The sequence below is a fragment of the Rhipicephalus microplus genome, chromosome 7 (genome assembly GCF_043290135.1).
Source record: "Rhipicephalus microplus isolate Deutch F79 chromosome 7, USDA_Rmic, whole genome shotgun sequence".
NCBI classification, from domain to species: domain Eukaryota; kingdom Metazoa; phylum Arthropoda; class Arachnida; order Ixodida; family Ixodidae; genus Rhipicephalus; species Rhipicephalus microplus.
In genome coordinates, this window is record NC_134706.1 from 53,189,204 (window position 1) to 53,204,876 (window position 15,673).

The window sequence follows — 15,673 nt, forward strand, 5'->3', positions numbered from 1 at the left end:
CATGCACATGCACTGTCAATTGTGACACCTCACGAACACAGCACACTCACTTAACCGAATATAAGAGTAACTTTCATGCTCAATAAAGTTAAGGAAGAAGCTCTGACGCACTGCAAACTGAGATATCGCATATGAAAAAAAAAAAAAAAAGCTTCCGATAGCCCTCGGCCTGTTGTGTTACCTTTCCCTTTTCAAACTAATAGACATTTAAAAAACTTCAAATAAAAGATATCTTGTTTCACGGGATCAAACACATTTCGTTGTTTCACTCAAACGGCTGAAGATTAAGCGGTTTCACTGACTGGGTTAGATAAATCTCACAGGTTCATGTCGAGCGAGTTGCTCTCTGTCCTCGTTATTCAACCACTTTAGGCGCAAAAAACGCACATGCCACTGCAGAAGACAGCCAGACAAAGCACCATTGGCAATCACTTTGATTTCCAGAAGACGCGTGTACACTTGTACCATCAATCTGCGCCTGCGCGACAGACGTCCTGTTGAGATAACTATCATAAAGCGCACGAAAAACAGACAGGAAGAGAGGACAAGCGCTGTCTGTTTTTCGTGCACTTTATGATAGTTATACCATGCATATTTAACTAGCCCAACTTTCGGTCCTGTTGAGAGTAAATAGCTGTACGATAGCGGACGCTCAATAAACTTTTTTTCATGCGATTTATGCAATATCACTTACGTATCACCTGCCATGGCGGTTTACTTTTGATGGTGTTTTCGTTATAATAATAATATAATAATATTAATAGTAATAATAATAATAATAATAATTGAAGAATCGTAGTAGTAGTAGTAGCAGTATACCAGTAGTAGTATTAGTATTAGTAGTAGTACTGGCAGTAATAGTACCGTAAAAGCTCTTTGATTCGAACTTGAAGGAGACTATCAGACTGTTCGAATTCAGTGAAGCTCGAATTAGAGGGCGGGCACTAGAACCAAAGGATATATGGCGCCGCCCTGCGCAGACAGAACCCAAAGAAGTCACCTGTGGACTCGTTATAGTGAATTAAGCACTACCACACGTTTGTGATATAGGTCATTCATCACATTCATGAAGCTCTAACAGTGAACACAATTAACTGATCAGCCAGCGATACGCCAGAAACACACACCGACATGCATTCGTGGGAGTAGCATGACCAGGAATTTGGGGACATGCAAACGTAGCGCCATCTCTTGTCAGCCACAGCGGTGGCTATCCATAACTGAATGCGAAAAAAGTGAACAAATTTATACCTGACAAAGAAAGCTAGCTATCAAAAATGACTCTCGGTTTTACAGAGCACAGAAATATTTGAACATTCCGGCAAAATCAGTGTCGCACTACAAACCACGTGGATTACAATGCACTTTCCTCGTTACGCATTGTAAGACTTGCGCATGCATTCCACTGTTGAACCAACGTATCATTTCGGGCCGCAGCCGTACCCAATTGACACGAGAACTTATTGACGTGAACTCTATCGAAAAATGTGCGGAGCTTTACGTGAGTATGCCATCCGTAGCCTTATCTAAAAAAATAACTCAATTTTCTTCGGCATGGGCAGTGACGTACCGATACAGAAGCGTTATTTTGACAATCTGCTTGAAGCTACATTTTCTGTCACGTGTGCTGCGCGACACGCTTAAAGTTTTTGTAATGTGTGCGGTACACGTTTTCGACCAGGTGAGCTATATAATGTGCTGTAGGGCCATGTAATCAACTAAAGTTTGAAGTTTAGCGCTTATCCTATCATCCGTGTTTCCCTTCTTCGCTCGCTTCTTTTTACTGACGCTCAAACAGAGCTGCGCTATAACCACGCAATTTCATCTTACACCAACTCACCAAGTCTGCAGCACTTGTCCCAGTTCGAATTAATCGTTGTGGATACCGACGCGTTCGAATTATCAGGAGATTTTCTTTACGTGAGCTTCAAGTTCTAATTGGAGTTAAAATTGACGAACTTATACTTAATAATAATAATAATAATAATAATAATAATAATAATAATAATAATAATAATAAAAGAAGAAGAAGAAGTTTCAAAAATAGTTTAGGCTTCGGTGCCTCCGACTAGGGATACTGCCACAAGATTAGCCTTTATGGCGTGTGTAATTTCGTTATAACTACTCAACGAGTACCAATTTATTCTGGTATATAAAATTTTTCCTTATTAAAATAAGGTAAAATCCAACTGATCTCTTCAAAATTGTTCCCACACGGTTGACAGAGTAGTCTCGAACACAATATGAATAGCTTAATACTTATAGTGTAAATTTATTGCATTACCTATTACTACTATTTTATTTCTTTCATTTTAAATCACCTACCATTCCTAAACCAACCTTTAAAATTCTCAACTTCGCATTTCGGGCCAATCCACTAAGATCGGGTACGTGTCATAGATGAAAGAAAAAACAAACAAACAAATAAGCATGTCTGGTGTTTTACGTGCCAAAATCTCGACAGGATTATTCAGTGACACGTCGTTGTGAAAGGCTCCGGAAATTTCGACCATCTGGTGTTGTTTACAGCGCACAGACATCTGACAGAACAATTTACGCCGGGATTTCACCCACGACCCTCGTGTAAGCCACCGAGCACAGTAGCCACAGTTACCTTGTGGCTACTGAAGCGCATTGAAGCTGTTCTTATTCGAGGCGTTCATGCGCGGTATCCGTGGCAACGCAAGTGGGCATCTTAAACGGGTATGCAGCGCAAAAGTAGGGTAACTGGCACTTCTCAAGGCTGGCCCGCTAAAGAATGAAGCAACAATAAGTACAGCCAACGAGAATGTGCCGCAAAATCTCATCAAGCCTACCTGAAAAAGAATCATCATCGTGAACGCATATATGTAAAAGTGATCGGGCAGATCTCATGCGAGACACAAGTTCCACTGAAAAAGGATGAAGGCACCAGTTCACGAATTTACTGAGAAGAAGCCTTCTCAAAGTGGTGTTTATTCGCATTAACTTGGAATTTGTCATATAAAATATTGCACCCTTGGGAGCCTCCTCACTAGGTCAGTGTCACCGGAATCTCTGTACCACAGTAGAAAACGCAAAAACGCGCAAATAAATCTGTCTAGTGTTTCCACTCGACGTGTGGTCGAGCGTTGCAGGTGCTGGAGAGGGTGAAGCGAGAGAAAAGTGTGTTGCGAGCGGACGGAGGGGCCGGCAGCTGCTGCGGGTGAGGAACAAAGTAAGGTCGACACATAGCTGTGACTTGACCTACTTGGCACCACTCCAACACTTGCAGCGAGGAGTTTTGCACGGACGTACGGGACAGCGTTACACAGGCTTGTGAAAGAGCTGCTTTGCATCTTAAAAGGACCCTGCGACACTATTTGAGCATGTATTTTTCATTGGTTCTTCAGGTGCTCTGAAACGTGCCGACATCGTTGCGCAAATGACAACGACGAAATCGACACTGTTATAGTTTTAATTCACAGGACAAACTACCTTAGTTTCAGACTGCGGCGACACACATCGGCTATTTTTGTTATGGGAAGTGGCGTAACGTGATGTGACGGGACGACAAACACCGTTCACTTTTGATTGGCTGAACGCGAGAAAAAGAGAGCGATATTCATATGGTGGTAGCTAGGCCATACGAGTGAATGCTAAAAACACCAAAAACCTTTTTTATACTTTCTCAGAAAGAAATCATTACTGTTTCGAAATGATGTATTTGGCAAACAACCAACACAACACAGCCTGCGAATGAAGCTATGGTACGCCAGCAAGCAACTAAACATGTAAAGGCATGCCGCGTTTTTAGTGGGCCAACAATGCGACGGGTGGTGGGCGCCGGCGTTGACGTAGAACGAGCCTTGCATGCAAGCTGAGAAATAACCGTGCCCTAAGTGTATGTGTGTATTTTACACACTGTGACCGTGGGAGCGTCTTCTAAGGGTCTACTCGATTCACGTCGTTTATAGTAAGCATGCCAACGACGCCGTCAAAAAGAGCAGTAGTGAGGTATTGTTTGAAGACCACCATGAGGTGACATTTCCGGAATGTCTTTGTGAGACGCGCATTGTGACTGGAAGCGGTCTTTGACGTCAGCAGGCGAGTGAAATGCGAAAGAGAAGGCTTCTCCTCGTCGTCCGCTCAAGTTTCGAACTTTGAGGACTCATAACATCACCGTCCGGGCACCAATTTCCATCATTCTTGTTGCATTCGTCTCAGTAATCATCGCTACGCGTGTTCCGGTGCTAAATAGGGCTGTTCAGAAAGTGCCACAGGGCCCCTTTAAAGAGAGGAAGCATGAAGTCGCATAAAGATGAAACCAAATGTCTTAACAGTTATCTTTCACGTAGACCACCTTGCGTGCCAAAGTGACGGGATCCAACAGGTTCAGTTATTCACCCCTCGCTGCCGCCGCCAAGGACGTCCCACGCAATGAACGAGTCTTGGTCGTTGCAGCTGTAGCGACGTTCGAAGCGAGTCCAAGGGTTGTCTCCGGCGTTGGCGAGCCTCACCGTATCGCGAAACTCTTCCTCCTTGAGAATGTCCGCCAGATATTGCGGCATGTTTGTGATTATGCCGTCCACATTTTTCCTGCGACACACAGAAACGGAGCAAATGGAACGACTTCTGACTGGAGCAACTCGGGTTGTCGCCTATGGGTGTGCGACGACGCCAGCAGCTTAACCATAGTAACGCAACGCTTGCTATTTCGACAGCTATTAAATGATTGACAGCGTATCACCGTGCTTCGCTGCAAAGGACGTCGAAAGACAACAGTCTGGTGGCGCTACATGAGATATGGCGCCATCTGACAGTAACGTGAAAAAACGATAGCTTTTTAGAACGCTGAGCCACTGTTAGGTCGCAGCACCAGGTCGTTTAAGTTAGAGTAACTGTATAGGGACCATGTACAGTTGCTCTAGTCCCATTTAAAGCCCCTTAAATATTTCAGCGAAGCGTAAAAAACACCCGATTTTTCACTCATTGCGTAGCATTCTACGCGCGTCTTAATAAACACTTTGGTCTTTAGTATCACGTATCTGTGCATCCTCTAAACAAAAAAAAACACACTGCGTAACACTATGTATTGATCTTGAACCTAAAATCTGCTTAATATTTTCGTTTTATTGACAGTGTTTACAAGTTTGAACACAGCCACCAGATCAAGATGAGTGGTCGTTGACCAAGAGAATAAACTTTTGCCGCGTGGCTCTATCGTTGGACAGAAGACAACAAAGAGACAAAAGTACGAAGTTGAGTTGTTATATATGATTTCATTTGTTACAAATTGTGTTTCATTTGGATCTATTGTATCGTTATACCCTTGTATCGTGATATCACATTGAATTTTTGTGTACATGTATGCCAACATAATCATGTATATTAGAGCAAATGTCTTCACTGTAACGTAGTGATGTTAGTTGTGAAATATAGATGTGCCGAAGTGTATGTGCCCTGTTACTGGAATGGTATGAAGCCTTTGTGTTCTGTACATGCTGTAAATAAACTTTTTCTAAACTTAGTACTCGATACCGTTGAACTTTTTTTTACAAAATTTTTGCGTCTAAGTATCCCAAAAAAGACGGCAGTTTTTCAAAACTCACAGCGTTCTTTGTGCATTCACCCAAAACTACTCGAATCTGGTAGGCATCTTCTTGTCCTTCGAAGTCAATTTAGTGATCCTCATGGCATAGTTATTTCTGTGGCTAACGTATTTTTGCACCACCTCCAAGATCGCTGGTATTGCAAGCCCTGTATCTCATCTTGTTTTCTCGTAGCCTCCGTGATCGGTCCACCTTCGTTCAAGTGACGCCGTCATGCGATGTCATCATCATGTGACGCCCCGTTATCTGACACCACGGTTAGGTCACAATGGCATCAAAAATGCTGGATATCTACGTCGTCTTCACGTGATGACGATTTTTCGCACCCCTCGTATTGATGACGACGTCGGGCGCCTACGGTCAAGTGTTCGATGAGGCAACTGTAAGGCTTTCGTCCTAGTCTTATACCTCTAGCTGTCATGGCACACGAGGGGGGGGGGGGGGCAACTTAGGTGCGCCGTGACGGAGAGCACTTCGCCGTTAGGATCATTACCGCGCTGTAACAGGACGAATGCCTAGTGCAATGTGCACTTGCCGGCGAGTGCGTTATCGAAACCCACTTCGCCGTGACGAAGTGTGAAGCCTCGGTATCAGAAAATCGAGAATCATTTCGTTATTACCCAAAGCTGAGTTGATACCATTTCGAATTCTCACATCAGTTATTAGGAATATTCTTATGTATTTAACCATACTGTACCACAACAAACTAATTTTCCCTATCACTCAGTTTACAGCCATGACCACCAGGGGAACACACTGCGCAAGGAGTGTAGGGAGCTAAAGTGAACTAAAATATGATCATATTCCAGTTCACTATAGACCTTTTCCCTAAAGACGTTCTGGGTGCCGCCATAGTCCTCCTCTCTGGGCTGTTGTTAGCGCGCGTGACCCACCAAAAAATGCACTGCCGAGGCTGTAACTTTGGCTTTTGTACTTTCGTGCAACATACCGGAAAGGAGAAAATCCTCCTCTCCGTAAAAAAGATCCATAGTACGGATAGTAGGGAGCCTTCATGTGCGCGCGTCTCTATGTTTTAAGGTGGTGTCAGCCTTCTACCCATTACTTGCCGCCACCCGCTAAAACACACTGTTGCCAGTCCCTGTTTCAATGGCAACAAGCGCCATGTTGGTTCTTGCGGCCAGGCGTTCTTGGCCCGCCGCACTGCAACAGGTGCGCGTTGGCGCGGGTGTGCAAGCTGCGGTATGAGCTGCGTTTGACTACACCATAGACGTAGCTTCCGCTACGACACCATTCTCGCACTAATCGCACCTGCAAGAACTTTGAAGTGTAAATGCCAGCGTGCTGCGTGCCGCAATGCAAAACCATCTGGAGGCTTTCCCGCTTCAAAACTTGCTCTAGCCAACGGAAACGCTGGATTACACAAGTGAAGTGAGACTGCTTCGAGCCGACTACTTTTGACCGTGTTTGTGAGATGAGTACCCTTTGTATTGCGACTGGGTTGAGTACATCACCACACATTTCGTGTAATGGCTGACTTAGCCATGAAACGAAAAGCAGTTTGAGCAAAGTAAACACGACAACGTGCACAGTATAAAAATGAATCAGGCTTCGTTTGGCTACGCCGGGCTATGCGAGCGAAAGCTGGTTGAGTATGCTCGTTTATACTCGTAGTCGAAGCGCAGTTCACCCATCGAATAATATGACTAGTCGAATGTGTGGTCCTGCGTGCATTCACTATCTGCGGTTTATCGGTTTTCTAAGCCGTCGCCGGATTCTTCGCGGGAAACGCCAGGCCCGCAAACCATCTAAAGACGCTCGCGTTCGCGTCTTCCTTTGCTGGCCGATGATCGCACTCCTGCACGTTCACTTCGGTCGCTGAGGAAGGGCATTTGGAGAGGTAGACAGACGAGCCGACGAATGCGTTCTCTGTAGGCTCTTGTAGTCTTGCACAGTTACAACACAATTAAAGTTTGCGCGGCTTGCCACGGGGTATTCGCTCTTCTCTTCAATAATACGCATAACCGTACCGAAACTCGCTCAACAATGGCAAAAAGAATTTCTCTTTAATAACATAGAATGCGACAGATTTACTGTTCCTGTGCGTCTCTACTTCTGTCTTTCGGCCCTGAACGGTGCGAACTGTATATGCGAACGGTATATGTGCACTAAGCAATTCAGTTGTTGGCCCATAACTCAATTATGCCCTATGGAAGATTGGTGCTGCGTTGTTTTTTTTTTGTCCTTTTGTTTCATAACCTGCCACACAGATGATTTGATATTGTAAACTCAGTTTTTATTTAGTGCTTGTAGAGAAAATGTGTACAAACTCCGTATACGTGGTCGGCGCCGTGTATGATTTTTTGTCTTATTGCATTACTCTAGGCCCACTGCAAGGACACAAGCTTCCAGCAAAGAAGGCTGGATGGTTTGAAGACACAAGGCCAGATGCCGTTTGGATGCTGTTTGCAATAAAATCTGATCTGGAAAAACTTGATTTGTCCCTCGTTGCTCCCCTTTGCTTTTCTTATAGCCTAATATACAAGCTTGTGGGGGGGGGGGGAGAAGGGTTGGTGTAATATGATTGAGTGCTCTACTATTTTGTGGCAATGCTTACAGCTTGTAAGGTTTTTAAGCAGTCCGTTGTACAGATTTGTTCGCAGGAACTAAGCTTGCTGCTGGAAATTATATTACGGACAAAAGCAACACTTGAGGTATGATAAACAGGCTACCGGAGTTATGTGGTTTACAGAGAACATCATGAGCTACCCGGTTGTTTGATCTGCCTCCCCCCCCCCCCCCCGTTGGTATGGGTACCATCATACAAACAGCACGGTTTCGAGCCTTGCACTCGAAGGTCTTTGAAGTGTCTGCAGTGCTAAGGTGAATTTTTTTTCAGGAATGCCGCGCAGACATTGAAGTCCGTTTCCGGTGACATCTAGGTTCTCCCCCTCGCATATATGGGCTCCCTAATTATCCTCGCTCCGCCAATGCGGCGGGTCTACCAGCTGAGAGAAACGAACTGTTTTAACAGTATTTTATAGAAACTCGAGTCACGAACATGTATTTCTTTTTTTACAGAACCGCGGCTAACCTCAGGAAACAACTCTCAAGCCTTCAGAACTTGATATATATATATATATATATATATATATATATATATATATATATATATATATATATATATATATATATATATATATCCTGATGCAGGCCAGACTCTAGGCCGAAACGTCGAAATAAACCACGTTGTGACCGCTCACGGAGGATCTATGCAACGCTACGGCCACTCAACCACCATGCCTCCCTATATATATATATATATATATATATATATATATATATATATATATATATATATATATATATATATATATATATATATATACGGCAAGTTATCTTTTCACCCACTTTTATTTCTTCTCATTTACAATACAATTGGCCTAATAACTTACCCTATACCTTCCTTGGCATTATTGTCTGTTAGATCTAGATCTTATTAATATTGCGTAATAATATTGTGTAAACACGAAAAGCGAGCCTTTAGGTATACACTTGTTTCCCTTTATATATATATATATATATATATATATATATATATATATATATATATATATATATATATATATATATATATATATATATATATATATATATATATATATATATATATATATATATATAGATATATTTATGACAGGTAGATTGCCACTATCCCTCAAAAGAAAAGTACATAACAGCTGTATCTTGCCGGTACTTAGCTATGGAGCAGAAACCTGGAGACTTACAACGAGGGTTCGGCTTAAATTGAGGACGACGCAGCGAGCAATGGAAAGAAAAATAGTAGGTGTAACCTTAAGAGACATGAAGAGAGCAGAGTGGATTAGGGAACAAACAGGGGGTTGAGAATATCATAGCTGAAATCAAGAAGAAGAAATGAACATAAGCCGGGCATGTAGCGCGTAGAAAGGATAACCGCTGGTCGTTAAGGGTAACTAACTGGATTCCCATAGAAGGCAAGCGGGTTAGGGGGAGACAGAAGGTTAGGTGGGCAGATGAGATTAAGAAGTTTGCGGGTATAAATTGGCAGCAGCAAGCACAGGACGGGGTTAACTGGCGGAACATGGGAGAGGCCTTTGTCCTGCAGTGGATGTAGTCAGGCTAGTAATGACATATATATATATATATATATATATATATATATATATATATATATATATATATATATATATATATATATATATATATATATATATATATATATATATATATATATATATATATATATATATATATATATATATATTTATAAACTACCCCTTTTTCGTTGAAATGAACGCTGCCTTCAATGTAAATGAGCAACCACTCAGAACCAACATGGCGGCCATTTTGGCCAGTTGTAAGCAACCATAATCGAAGTTGTCGCCACCATAAAACACGGATACGCGCACACATCAAGGCTTCCTAAAGGAGTGCCATGACCGCAGCCACCGCATCTGCACGTAAAATTTATCCTGAAGGCTGCTTACAGCTGTAATACACTATTCCTTAAGAGATCTTGCCTCAAATAACCAGTATCTGTTGGCTACTTATGTACCCATCGCCTTTACCACTGTTACCTAAGTGAACTTCAGCCCCGCCGCGGTGGTCTAGTGGCTAAGGTACTCGGCTGCTGACCCGCAGGTCGCGGGTTCGATTCACGGTTGCGGCGGCTGCATTTTCGGTGGAGGCGGATATGTTGTAGACCCGTGTGCTCAGATTTGGGTGCACGTTAAAGAACCCCAGGTGGTCGAAATTTCCGGAGCCCTCCACTACGGCGTCTCTCATAATCATATGGTGGTTTTGGGACGTTAAACCCCACAAATCAATCTAAGTGAACTTCTTTTTCTCGTGTAGCCACACGGAGGCATTCTGGGAGTGTACTTAAAGCGACATTAATTTTGCCATTTTTAGAATATTAAAACCAAAGTGATTATTTTTTCATGCAATATGACACCACAAGAAAGACGACAGCACATCATACTCTCAGCTGCAAGAATTTATTTCGTCCCTTTACTTTGTCCTACAGACTCGTACCAGAAGGGCACGCGTAGTGTTCACCAAAAGCGTAGCCAGAATTTTTTGGAGGGGGAGGGGGGACACCTCTTTGATTTCGGAGATGGCACCCCTTTGAAGTTGTCATTTTAGATGCGAAGCGTCTTAGGGTTGAGCTCAATCCGGTGTGCGGCGTGACCACACTTACCGCGCATGCGCGCCCCTCTTGCTCTAGGTCCTCCCCTACGCTCTCGCCTCCTTTCCGAGTCACCGGCAAAGGCAACGAAATGCCTCCTCAGCAGTGCCCAGTCCACACCTCCACTGCCCATGTTTACTCTCTCCCCCTCTCTCCCCTCTCCTACGCTCCCCGTCCTACCCTCCCCGTGAAAACGCGTTCCAACTTGAACGTTTCAGCGAGAAAGTACGCGTCTGCGTTGTTCGTAGCCGTTGATCGTCAGCCCCCTATCACGTGAGCGCGAGGAGGTGAGAAGACAATCTCCTCAAGTGAGCGGCACGAATCTCTCGTGCATCTTCGCACCACGTCGTGGTCTCCTTGGGCGGAAGACGGTGCAATCTTTTTGCGCTCCATAGTGAAACAAAATTTCGGTGAGGGGGGGGGGGGGTGGCCTGGTGTACACCACGTGCCGTAACCACATCTTGAACATCTCAGCGCACACACGACAGCGCATTCAGAAAATTAAATTATGTGTCATACAACGATAAGGAAGGAACACTTATGAACACCTCTGCCTGGAAAACACCAGAGGCTTTAAGGGTTCAGAGTGCATTAGTGCACGCTGAACCCGATGGTTCACTTTTGGGGTAGCCTTAACGAAGAAACGGTCGTGTTGAAGAATGATCTGTGTGACAATAACAAAATGCCGAAGACTGCAAAAACCTAGCACGTACGCGAGTAGAATCGTGGGACGGAGAAAGGGATGTAGACAATAAAAAATCTATCTTTGGTCTAATGTCCCAAAACTACGATGTGATTAGGAGAGACGCCGTAGAGGAGGGCTCCGGAAATTTTGAACATTTAGCGCGCATCTACACGACGGACGGCTCTGTGGAAATCGCTTGTGCAGACAATGGTTCCGCTAGCCGTCCGGCTGCGAAGCGCATTCAGACGCCGGGCAAAGCGAGTACACGAACGCGGCGGACGAAAAACCACGACGGCATCATCTGAAGTGAGAACTGCCCGATTCAAATCTTCAAGCGATTCGTCGTGCATTGCGTTGCCTCTTACTCCCAAACTGACTCTTGTAGATGCTTTAGATTTGGGTGCAAGAGCTTCGACGGCAACGCATTCATGACCTTTGCGACATTTTCGAGATCCATACGCGTTTTCTTTGAGCTGTAGACATTGGGAGTGCCCGTTTCGACGGAGCATGACCTCGGAGACCGGCGGTAGCTTGAGTGCTGGGAGGGATAAGAGGCTATATATAGCCTCTTATAGCGTACTAATGTTTGCTTGTTTAACCGCGATAGCGTCAACTAGCTCGTCCTGCAGAAATTGCGGCGTCGACATCGTTGTTGAGAGCGAAAAATCATCATTTCGGGCATGACCCAAAAATCATGAAAGATGCAAATAAAAGAATCCAAACTCCAAGTCAGAGAGGGGATCGAACTCGGATATTTGCAGGGCAAACAGGTGTTTTACCACGCAGCCATGCGCCTGCTTGATTTACAGACACACGCGTCGCATACACAGGCTTCAAAATACAGCGTATAATATGCAGTAATATAACGTACCAGTTGAAGCGATCGGGCATCAGAACATGTGATCATTATGGCTACCTCGTAATGTAAGGCCGGCCACCCATTGCAAAAGGAACACGCATTAATTAGCGTATTGCCTTGAGACGACGTAGCGTGTCAAGTTCGAAAAGACTTGACGCGCACAACTGCTGGTCGTTTAAAGGGTATTTGTCGCGAAAACTTTTGCCTCGCGTTTTTCTGCTGCAATGTGTTAGTCATGACACGACCCATCGTTTGCTCCAGTTTGCGAATGATAATTATTTACAGGCCCATCATTATCGACCAGTTTCAGTTTCGATTTGAGAGATCTTCATATGCCGGGTTCAACTATCGCCACCTAGCATGGGCAGCTCTTCAGCACGTCAGCACGCAGAACTGTGACACCACACTTACGCACGGTCTGGATCAAGAATTAGTTTTGAATAGGAAACGGGACGGCGGTGTCGTCAAGCAGAAAACTTTCAAAGCGTGCGCCACAGCAACACCAGCCATCGAGAAGTGTAGACTGCGGGAACAAACGCGGCAACAGAAAAACACAACTTGTAGCGTGGTGACGGGAGAGAAGTAGGGGGTTCCCGAAGGGTCTTCTTCGAGGGTGTCAATGACACGATGGAGTCGAGGGCTCACGCAAGCTTCAACATAATTTAAAATACCTTGAAAGCTATATTCGCTGTTGATATCTTGTGGATATTATACGAATGTTCACAGGAATCCACCCCACAGGCTATCTCGGCCACCCCACCGCGGTGGTCTAGCGACTAAGGTACTAAGTGTCGCTTGTGAAAAGCACTCATTTCCGCTAGTTTCAGCAGTCGCCCAAGAGCGGAACGTTTCTCCGAGTGTTATTTTTTTCATCTTTACTATCGAACGCCGCGGGGTCCACACGTGCTACCCTGGCTCGGAAGTTTGAACGAGCTATAACGATTTCTCAATGCACTCGCCCTTCTGTTCACCTACAGACATCGCCATTGCGAGCTGCGTCATAGCTGTGAAGACCGAGTTGAAAAAGATGCGAAAAAGGAGCTAAATTCGCACCTGAGTGACAGCCGGAGCTGATGTGGCATATCGATGGTCCAGTGGTAAGCTTTGTCGACGTAGCCGGATGCCACTCCTGCAGCGTCGCGGTTTTCGATGACGCTCTCCAGCCTGCTCGTCGATCGTAAGAAAGAGAAGCAGTTCGTGATACCATCTCCTTGCCAGCGATGGCCTTGGATTCCAAGCTGACGGTACATGTCCCCGATAGCGGCCAGTTCTTCGTTGTTGCTGACGTCGAATCCTGCGCGTCATCGGTCAACGGGAAGTCTTTGCGCATGACTTGTAACGAAGCAAGTATGAAACAACAACGACACACTCAGTTAAATCATTACCTCTATAATGAAGAAAACTGAAATCACATGATCAACGACACTCAGCTCGCACACCATCATCTTGTCTTGTATACATACTTTTCCTAGCTACCACTCACTGGTTACGCTCGCACCCTCCCCCCCCCCCCCAAAATAAAACCTCTTTACACTTCTAATTACTCTCGATCACCTTGATTGATTGATATGTGGGGTTTAACGTCCCAAAACCACTATATGATTATGAGAGACGCCGTAGTGGAGGGCTCCGGAAATTTCGACCACCTGGGGTTCTTTAACGTGCGCCCAAATCTGAGCACACGGGCCTACAACATTTCCGCCTCCATCGGAAATGCAGCCGCCGCAGCCGGGATTTGAACCCGCGACCTGCGGGTCAGCAGCCGAGTGCCTTAGCCACTAGACCACCGCGGCGGGGCCTCTCGATCACCTTAGAATGGCTAGAACAGAGCTCAATAATGTTGACTGCACTGTTAGTTTTGATTGGACTACTGTTGGATCCACCATCAAGGTAGCCTGGCTAAATCTTTCTCAACAGTCTGTCTTGGTAGCCAAGACTGGGCAACATTAATCAGTGGCGAATTGGGGTAATAAGAGGCAAAAACTAGGCGAACATCCAGCAGACACACGATGAAGAAGGCACGACAAGAGCGCTGACTTACGGCTTACATTGCGCTGCTTTTCCGTCTTATAAGCGTGAACCAATTCGCCCAAGTCGCAACCACAGATAGGTGCTCGTCGCTCGACTAAATACGGCACGCCAACCGCCCTCAACGGTCAACTTCACACAAACTCACACGCACAGCCCCTCTTCACTTTCACTTTATTTTCCTTAAATACCTCGCAGGGAGGTATTACATAAAAGGTGGGGTTAACATAATAGTGGCTACATACAAAACAGTGGTTACATACATTCACAAGATAGTGGCTACGATGCACGTACAGGATAGTGGCTACAATACATTTATTGAGACCTGCTCATCCCCCTCATGGCAATGCATTAATATATATTTTGATGGGCAGTTGGTAAGCATTCATATAAAACTCGAACACAAGATCGGACACGCGATAGAGCACCAGTGCCATGTTCTCTCTGATATTTGCATTTTTTGCGCCTTATAATCAATTACGAACGCCTCAATAGATGCTGTGCATTAGTATTGCTCGAGCTATGAAAATGCTTATCCTTCAATGTTTATTCCTACCTTGCGATGTAGAGCTAGGAAATTCAAACCCATATTAACTCTTTGTCCGAGTCCTAAAGCAAAAGCGGCTATGATATATATATATATATATATATATATATATCATATTCTGACGAAGGCCGGTCCCACGGCCTTCGTCAGAATATGACGAAGGCCGTGGGACCGGCCTTCGTCATATATGTTTTTCGACGTGTGTCTTCTTTATATGTATGTATGTATGTATGTATGTATGTATGTGTGTGTGTGTGTGTGTGTGTGTGTGTGTGTGTGTGTGTGTGTGTGTGTGTGTGTGTGTGTGTGTGTGTGTGTGTGTGTGTGTGTGTGTGTGTGTGTGTGTGTGTGTGTGTGTGTGTGTGTGTGTGTGTGTGTGTGTGTGTGTGTGTGTGTGTGTGTGTGTGTGTGTGTGTGTGTGTGTGTGTGTGTGTGTGTGTGTGTGTGTGTGTGTGTGTGTGTGTGTGTGTGTGTGTGTGTGTGTGTGTGTGTGTGTGTGTGTGTGTGTACATTAATCAACTCATTATGCTGTCGTGGTGAACGAATGCAATGCATCTTCGTTAACTATCTTCTTGATCATTTCGGGTTCTTGGCGTTGAACGGTTCGTACGGCTCCACGGAAAACTTCCGTGGAGCTCCACGGAAACTTTATATATATTAGGCTCCTTTATTTCTTCAAAGTACAAGGTTGTCGTGGTGCATGAGGCTAATGGCGTTTGTAAGAGCCGCCTTAATAGGCCTGCAGAATCACGTCGTAGTACATTCGTGACAGAATGCTATTGAACCAAAAAAAACA

General features: G+C 44.7%; 1 protein-coding gene across 1 annotated transcript in view; it reads right to left on the reverse strand.

Annotated features, from left to right (window-relative positions):
- Positions 1 to 2,919: 2,919 nt before the first annotated feature.
- The window catches only part of LOC142767766 (dermonecrotic toxin SPH-like), an 89,149-nt gene continuing 76,395 nt past the window's right edge, over positions 2,920 to 15,673 (reverse strand). The window contains exons 4-5 of the mRNA XM_075870001.1: positions 13,356 to 13,596; positions 2,920 to 4,557 (exon numbers count right to left, since the gene is read on the reverse strand). Coding sequence (XP_075726116.1) covers positions 4,362 to 4,557; positions 13,356 to 13,596 — 437 coding nt within the window. The 3' untranslated portion in view covers positions 2,920 to 4,361. The remainder of the gene's footprint in view (positions 4,558 to 13,355; positions 13,597 to 15,673) is intronic.